The sequence below is a fragment of the Ambystoma mexicanum genome, chromosome 8, assembly GCF_040938575.1.
Source record: "Ambystoma mexicanum isolate Mex_15411 chromosome 8, UKY_AmexF1_1, whole genome shotgun sequence".
In the NCBI taxonomy this organism is placed as follows: domain Eukaryota; kingdom Metazoa; phylum Chordata; class Amphibia; order Caudata; family Ambystomatidae; genus Ambystoma; species Ambystoma mexicanum.
The window spans coordinates 664,016,324-664,024,638 of NC_090929.1; the positions used below are offsets into that span (position 1 = coordinate 664,016,324).

Consider the following 8,315-nt stretch of genomic DNA (forward strand, 5'->3'; position numbering starts at 1 on the left):
CACCCTAATAGCGTCACTGTGTTAAAGTTGAACTTGGCAAGTGTGCCCCAATAGTGTCACTGTGTTAAAGTTGAACTTAGAAAGTGTGCCCTAACAGCGTCACTGTTTAAAGTTGAATCTAGAAAGTGTGCCCTAATAGCGTGAACAATGCCCACTGGGGAACAAAAGGGGCGGGAGGAGGGGATATTGTGCCTTACATGTTGTGGGAAGCTACAAGCAATGTTAATGTATATGCTCTCCTGTGTGCTTATTAATAAATAAACTAATTATTTTAAAAAGCTGAACTTGGAAAGTGTGCCCTAATAGCGTCACTATGTTAAAGCTGAACTTAGAAGTATGCCCTAATAGCATCACTGTACTAGAGTTGAATTAAGATGGTATTCCCAACGTCATTGACTGTGCCCTAATAGTGTCACTATGTTAAAAGCTGAATTTAGAAGGTATTCCCAACATCATTGAGTGTGCCTTGTCGCATACACTTTACTGATTACCACAATATCACACTACTACGCTTACTCTCTCCTATACACCACCATTCAACTAGAACACAGCAGTACTATGACACATTTGGTAAAGCTGTTCTCATACTAACATGACTCATCAAACTACCCATCATCCTAATAAAACACAGCTAGCTAGCACACACCGGCTAGCTTAGGCGTCTCCTCAGGCCTAACGTAGCCATAACTCAGTCTGGATGTCCACCCTCCAGACTGAATACATTCAACTGATCTCCTCAGCACCACACCTACTGCTAAGAAGCAGCTATCATGCAACAAGCACACCAGCTGCACACATACCTGGTGCGCCCACGCACTTTACGACTCTCTCTCTCTCTCAACTGACTTGAACTGCGGTTCCCAAGGGCGTTCAACCTACCAGCGCTTTGAGATCATACCAATGATACATAAGGCGCTATACAAATGCCAAATAACATAACATAACAATATCCTTAGGGAGACTCGAACATTTGCAAACAACTTTTTATGGTGAATGTCAAGGGTTATTATAGTAAATGGAGCAACACTGTTCATTTTAACCATGAGTGAGGCTATTTTGGAATAAGTTACACTGCAAACTGATCCCTTCTAGGGGCACCTGATAGGGAAGGCTCATGGAGATTGAATATTTTGCCAAGGAACAAACATTTTGGTTATGTGGTGAAGCTGGAATTTGAGACTGGCCTGAAATGTAGCTATTAGATCACATTTCTTCCCAGCTCAAGTTGGTACATATATGTGTTAATGTTTGGATTTTAAAACCTAAAGCAATGCTCCATTTTCTACCGATGACTGTAAAAGTGCAAAAGTCACATGATAAACCAATTTGACAATGTGTACATCAATGTAGAAAGACGTGTATCAAAAATAGTATGGGGGTAATTTGTTTTGAATCCGAACTTACAGAGAGGACACCTTCTGTTTGCACTTTTAGGCAAACGGGCCTTTTGTTTCAATTTTAATTATTTCCACCCATAGTTGAAAATCAAATAGTAAAACACAGTCATTTGGATTAAAGAATCAGTATATGCAAAGTAAAAAAAATAATGCTGTACCCGTACTAAAAATATAAAGTCGGCCCCAATGTCTGTGCTCATGTTTCCCACAACTCGGGGAGTTTGCAGTAACGTCTCCTTTGCTTAAATCTATCCTCACTCGTGTGATTTTACAGTGCCGGTACTGTGCTATAACCTTCAAACGTTTTGCTACTCAAAATTACAAAATCTAAGGAGCCCTGGCATGGAGCTCTCAGGCGGCTGTCTATTTGGAGACATCAGCGGCTAGAATGCACCCCCTAGAGCGCCAGTCACACAGCTGGAAGCTCCGAGACACATCAAAGCAGCCCCAGACTCTTTGGTGCTAAAATTCAGTGGTAATTGACATCTGTTTTAGGGGGCCCTGGGGAGACGAGGGAGCGCGCCAGCTCTCCAGGCTGGATGTAAAACACACTTTCACACTTGTATCACGGAAGTCTGGGTACATAACCCCAGCTGTGTATTGGAAACTCCTCGCACACTGTAATCGAGGGCCTGCCAGCTCGGCATGTGCCTCTATTACCGTCCAGTGCATGTGAAACACAGTGTCACGTGACAGCCCTGGGGGTGGCTCCACACTGACCCCTCCAGATGCACAGATGTAAGATGTGAGTTCCGTGAGTTCTACCTGGATCACAGAATTAAGTACAGTACAATGCAGCAATGCTTTACTGACATGATCAAACAGAACAAGCATTGCCAAAGCTGAAATTATGTGAATATCATTCACAAACAGAGTGACAGTGTCTGATTTAGGTGTATATTGTCTATACACTTGATTAATTTCTCAATGTCTGCTGAGTGTCTGTCCGACACTCCTGCGTGGTTAGTGTATAAATAACAGCATGTCATGACATAACCCTTATGTTGTGACATGCTTCTGGGCATTCTGCTGCTTTTTCTACCAACTCATAATTTCCACCCAAGAGAATCTGCATTTTCTGTTTGTCTTTTAGTTTTGAGTTTTATGTCATCTTCTCAGTGTCTCCAAAATAGCGCCTTCTAGTATCTTCGTATTTGGCGAAATGGAGGAGATTTGGGGTTTTAGCTTTGAAAAGTTTCATGTTGTAGTTGTTACAATCTGTTCTTCCTCAGGCCTCCATGTTTTCCATGTCAGTCAGTTTCAAACTCCAGTCTGTCATCACTCACCTTGTATCTGGTCATTGTGTGTCTGTGTTGATGTTCTTGATGGGCAGTAAATACTCTGCCAGGTTGTAGCCTCTCTTCAGTAGTTTGGGGTTTGTGTCTATTTTGCTTCGTCAGTTTTTGCTTCAGTATTTGCTTTCAAGTCTTAGGATCTAACATGTCTTACTTTGAGATGTCTCCACTGCTACATGGATTGCATATGTATGTCTAGTAGTAGGGGGTTCCTCCCCAGTGCTGCTATGTGTGTGTTGCTGGGTGTCTTTCTAAGGATCTTAAGTGCATGTTGGCAAAGCAGTGGCTGCACGTTTTCTGATGGATGGTTCTTTGGTGAGAAGTGGGGCCCCACAACTCGTTTCCATATAAGAGAATGTACTGTATGTTGGAATCATACTTACCCAGAATCTGGGTACAGTCTGAACAGGTTAAATCCTATGGCAGGGTAGGCCCCTAATCCTTTGTCAGACTCAGTCAAATGGCTTTTTGGAAGTCTGCAAAATAAGCAAGTATGTTTCCTTTGGAGGTTTTGTGGCTGTACTTGTCTTCTGGTGTCTAAGGTCCAGGGGACTAAGGTCCCGATACCCCTGGTGGGAGCACAGTACCCCGCTCCATGGATAGGTGCAGGTTCCCTGAAACTTCTACGGTGGTGATTGGGTGAAGTATGAAAGCACTCTAACGTCATATAGCCTATATGGTCTGCTGTTCTGTATTCAGGGAGAAATCCTGTCTGACTCCTGTATAAATACTGCTCTCTGGGAGGGGTGTTTGTGTTATTTAGTGGAGGCTGCTGCAGAAGAGCTTATTTATTTTGCTCCATACTCAGATAGACTGCAATAGTTATTTGGGTGGAGGTGGTGCCACTTTTATGCATTGGTGGGGCTGTACCGTTGCCCCCCATGTGGGAAAGTGGTCACTAAAGGGGAAATGGTTGAATTGTTTTGTTGGGGCTTCTTGTAGTTTTGCTGTGCTCAGGGTTAGGATCTGCCCTAATATGGAGTATATGCCAAGCATTGGTCTGTGATTCCCACTCTAGACCCTCCTCTGCAGGATTGATGCACTCGGCTCATCCCCAGAGGTGTGTTGTGCTCCCATCATCTCCGCCAATAGGTACTGCCATTAGAACAGCTGCTTAACTCAATTATGCGACAGAGGGTAATCTTCTATTTGGTTTGTCGTGGTTAATCACTGAATGTGCACATTCACTCTTTGGCCTCTCTGCCGAGACGCCACTAGCTGTGCCCAATGTAAAGGTGGCGTTCATGTGAGTAGTGAGTGCAAGAGACTGCATCGCCCCATATAACCCATGCATCCAGTCCCACAGCGGCAGGACTTCTGCCCTGGTGTACAGCGTCCATACATCACAATCAGAAAAGATCAGGAACACCTTATTATTGTACATTTCTCTTTATTGAAATGTGTCATTTCTGCACAGTTGCACATTTCCCAAGTGTGTAACACTTTCCTTCCTCTACAGGGAACAGGGAAGAATCACATGAGAGCAGCACAATGTCACAGACATGTCACACATCTGGGATAAGAGGATGAAGCGGGCATTCCTGGACCTGATGCAGAGAATGTCTCCATCACATGAACTTAATCCTGCATTTTATTCAATACCTCAATGAGCTCCTGGGATAATCCCAGCCCTACAGACATTGGAGCAAAAGCGGGACAGGCCCACTCTCAGTCACTGAGATACACATCCCTGGCAGGGGGTCCCCCACACTGAACACCTTTACAAAAGATAACACACCAATGTATAACTCACACACATGGTGCTAACATTGCTTCTATAATGAAGACTCGACACTGGGGATAATGGTTTCTCATTTTCATCCTTCAACAATGAATGATACACTTTGAGAATACAGAATACATGTGCACATTGTCACATACATGTTCAGAGATAATTCACATATCTCCAACATACCAGGAACACACTTTGCCTTCACAGAAGGCAGGGATTTTTGGGTACATTTTCATTGAAAATACTGCATATCAAAACTGATATATAAACAAGGTCATGACCCCTAAGAACTCAGATTAATAAATAACTGATCATCATGTATTAATTATATGTATATTTGTACATTGCACATTTCAATCAATTTCTTAAATTGAAGAAAACGTTATAAACTTCAGACCATGCAATGACACTTTAAGATTGCAGTGTATACAGTTTATAACCTTATAAAAATGTGTTGATCAGCCTCTAAAGCAAAAATACTTTTCTGCACCTATTACCATCTTAAAACAAAATGATATTTACACTTTGTCCACCCTACAAGGATCTACTGACTGACACAATGTCCATCCTATGAGGATATAATATTGCAGAGTGTCCATCCCACAGGGATATAACGCCCCTCCTCACTGCCCTCCTGGAAGGTCAGTAAACTCGCCCCGGGCACAGCACAGCCGGGTACAGACATGAGAAGGAATATTCTCCACTCAGAGAGGCCCGAGGCCTCTGAACAAGTCCCAGCTTCCTCCAGTGTCAGAAGAAAAGTCCATGGCCGCAGCCCCGGCATTACCAGGGTCTCCACGGGGCTCTGGGGCTGTCCTGGGCGGGCTCTTTAGTGCTGCTCGGGCAGGACGGAGGCCGAGAAGGACACACAGCCTCTGCAGCAGCCGCAGGTCTATGGAGGGCGCTCAGCAGCTTCACCTGGGTCTCCATGGGGGCTCCATGGAGGGAGAGGAAGTGCAGAGAGTCCTGGAGGCATCTGGAGTAACCTTCACTGACAGCCATTGCTGAAAGGAAATAGAAGAAGGACATTAATGTTTTGCCCATTTGACATCGTCTGAATAAACAGGATAACATGTATTTTGAAGAACAAGGCATTAACAAAAATGTAAAATAAAATGATCATTGCCCGGCTTGATCCCTTTCAACATTTTCCTTCCCTAGACAAAGAGAAAAGCTTGCTAAACATTTCGGAAGCACTTAATAACAAGCAGCCATAATGTTTACAATACTGTTCCCAAACAGTGATTACATTTAACTTCTACAGGCAGTTCATTTATTATACTCAAATCGTGGAGTAAACCGCTTAGAAATGATTAAGGCATTATGAATGCTTAAAAATGTCTTTCATTTTGAGCGGGGTTTTCCTCGGGTGCGATAGGAACAAATGATTCTGGAAATGTGCGCGGGGACAGGTAGGCCAGAGCAGAGGCTTAAGGGGTGAATGGAAAGCGGAAGGGGGTAAAGCAGGGAAGCAAAAGGTGGGAGAACTGGGTAAGGGGAGGAGCAACGCAAACACGTGTGGATGGCGGAAGGAGCGTGGAATGATGGCTCGTAGGAGGGATAGGTGATAGCAGAGGGATGGAGGAAGACAAATGATGAAAGTGGGGAACGATTCATAGTTTGGGAGGTGGAGGGGAAGAGAGACAGAGGCAAGAGGGTGGCGTTATAGGGATTAGAAGCTCGATATCAAAGGGTGTCAAGAAACACACGCCCCGCAATAAATAGAAGTTTAATTAGTGTTAAAAAAAAGTGCAAAACTAGGTTTCCAGAGGCACACAGCCACAGTTGCATGTTGAGATTGTTTCACAAGGCCCCATATATGCAGCCCCTCGACACCCCCTGACCCTCTCCCCCCACATGCAATGTTACCCATTCCCTTTCAGACCTCTCACCTGGTGCTGCTGTCTGCACGCGCTGGGCTAGTACTCTCACGGCCATTTCCAGGATATCCGCTTTCTCTGCTTTGGGCGGAAGCTCCTGGTCCCCAAACTCTCTCTGCAGTAACATCCTCAGCTGCTCAATGCTGCTGTTGATCCTCTCTCTCCTCATCTTCTCAACCGCCGGTTTCCTCAACTGCAGAAACAGAAGGTGTGCCTGTTACTAAATGCGTCACACGCGGAGCGATGGCGGATATTTGGAAAACTCTTCAACAAGTTCGAATTTAACGTTAACGTAATATCTTGCAAATTACGCTGCATTTATAACAATGTTGTTGCATGTATATATATATGCGTATATTTGCAGATTCTATTTCAGCAGTCATATTATCTATCGTTATTTTCCTGCCTCTTACCTTTCTAATGCCTCTGCCCTCGAGCTCCTGCCCATAGTGCTCCAAGGTGCAGAAAGGCGCCATCCTGCCCAGCCTGGGGTGAAGGGCTGCTTCTCTGTAGTGAGGCTGCAGTGATCTGAAGAGCTCCCTCCCTCCAGCCCTATTTATCCCCCTCAGCTGTAGGGAAATGTGTGGGGCTGAGGCTGGGGAGAGGTTCCCACACTCAGCAGCCAATCAGAGAGCAGCAGAAACAATAGAAGTGTGTCCCATTACAGGGCGAGAGGCAGGGGAGCATCTGGGACCCGACACAATGGACCCGAGTGTGGGAAAGACCCGCCCCTCTAAAGTGATAAGTAATCAGGCGTGTGATCGAAGTGTACGAAAAGAAGTAGTGGAACTATGTTCCCTACTGGTCTTCCCAGCTCCCCAAAAACCCCATCCCTGCGCCCCCTTCCACACACAAACCAAACCCCCAAACAAACACATTGCTATTTATTGGAATGTGAGTGCAGTGCACTGAAGTGCAAGCTTCAACTTCTTCCTACACTTTTATTTTAAAACTAAACCATTCCAGAACAGTTTCTTTTTAAAATAAAAGTATAGGAAGGGTGAAACTTAAAAATAAAAAGTATGGGAGCACCGCTCCCGACCGCTCCCGCCCACTTCGACCTCTGAATCAGGCGTGTGTCTGAGGAGCCCCGGGCACCTGCCACCAGATAAACACCGTGTGCCACAAAGATTAGGTGGATGAAGTGTGTGTGTGGGGAGGGAGGGAGGGGGGGTGCACATATACCCAGGAGCAGGGATGTGCCACACACTGATTGTGTACACCTGTTTATGCTCGAGGATATCAAAAGAATGTGGAAGTGTCAGACATTTAATAATAAAACCCTTCTCACAAAAAGTTAAACGTTTCTTTGTTAGAAATAGATGAAGACAATATACAGAAAATGGGCACACAAGCTTTAAGCATGTGAAGACACATGTCTGCACGCGCGTAGGCCTGATTGTGCATTTTCCAGATATTGTTGCACGAATGGAACTCTGATATTTGAGTTAAGCAGCTGCAGGTCCTAGGTTTTATTGGAACGCAGCCGAATGACGCAGTTGCTCCTCACCTCACCCGTAAGTTCCGTCCTCCTGCCAGGGACTCTGCGACGTCAAACGAGGAAAATGTCATTGCACATGTTCCCGCCTCAACTATACAATGACCTGTAACCCTATCGCCAGATGCAGTTGCAAAAGGTGTGCACAGCCCGTGATCACTGCAGAGGCCTCCATTAGCACCTGGATATTGTGGTGACATGGACCCATACTGGGGAACCCAGGTGACGTCTCTCAGGCTCGGATATGGAGATATGACGCAATGTGCTCATTAATTTCGTGTGGGGGAGGGGCAGCTCCCACTCACGAGGGGATATTGTGCTTTGTGTCTTGTCTGCATTCCCAGAGGTTTTTGGGGGGCGTTTGTCATATCACAAGGCTGCCCTGCTGTGTGGTGGCGAGGGCACCACTCGATTAACATGCCACGGCCCTGCTGAGAAGTGCTTCTAAAGGACATGGGAGTGCTTTGAGGAAGCGGACGGCTCTGAAAGTCAAACGAATCCCTCCCTGTTGCT

At 45.4% G+C, this 8,315-nt stretch overlaps 1 protein-coding gene across 1 annotated transcript; it reads right to left on the reverse strand.

Annotated features, from left to right (window-relative positions):
- Nucleotides 1–4,062: 4,062 nt before the first annotated feature.
- LOC138472310 (transcription factor HES-5-like) lies at nt 4,063–6,846 on the reverse strand. Its single transcript, XM_069610435.1, has 3 exons — nt 6,718–6,846; nt 6,317–6,497; nt 4,063–5,428 (listed from the first exon to the last, which is right to left on the reverse strand). Exons 1-3 carry the CDS (start codon nt 6,778–6,780, stop codon nt 5,208–5,210), a joined length of 465 nt encoding a protein of 154 aa, XP_069466536.1. The 5' UTR covers nt 6,781–6,846; the 3' UTR covers nt 4,063–5,207.
- Between the last annotated feature and the right edge of the window lie 1,469 nt (nt 6,847–8,315).

Coding starts and splice junctions, on each gene's coding strand:
- LOC138472310 (XM_069610435.1), bottom strand. CDS start 6,780: ATGGCGCCTTTCTGCACCTTGGAGCACTATGGGCAGGAGCTCGAGGGC. Junction 6,498..6,717: donor AGGGCAGAGGCATTAGAAAG/GTAAGAGGCAGG, acceptor CTGTTTCTGCAG/TTGAGGAAACCGGCGGTTGA. Junction 5,429..6,316: donor CGTGCAGACAGCAGCACCAG/GTGAGAGGTCTG, acceptor ATTTCCTTTCAG/CAATGGCTGTCAGTGAAGGT.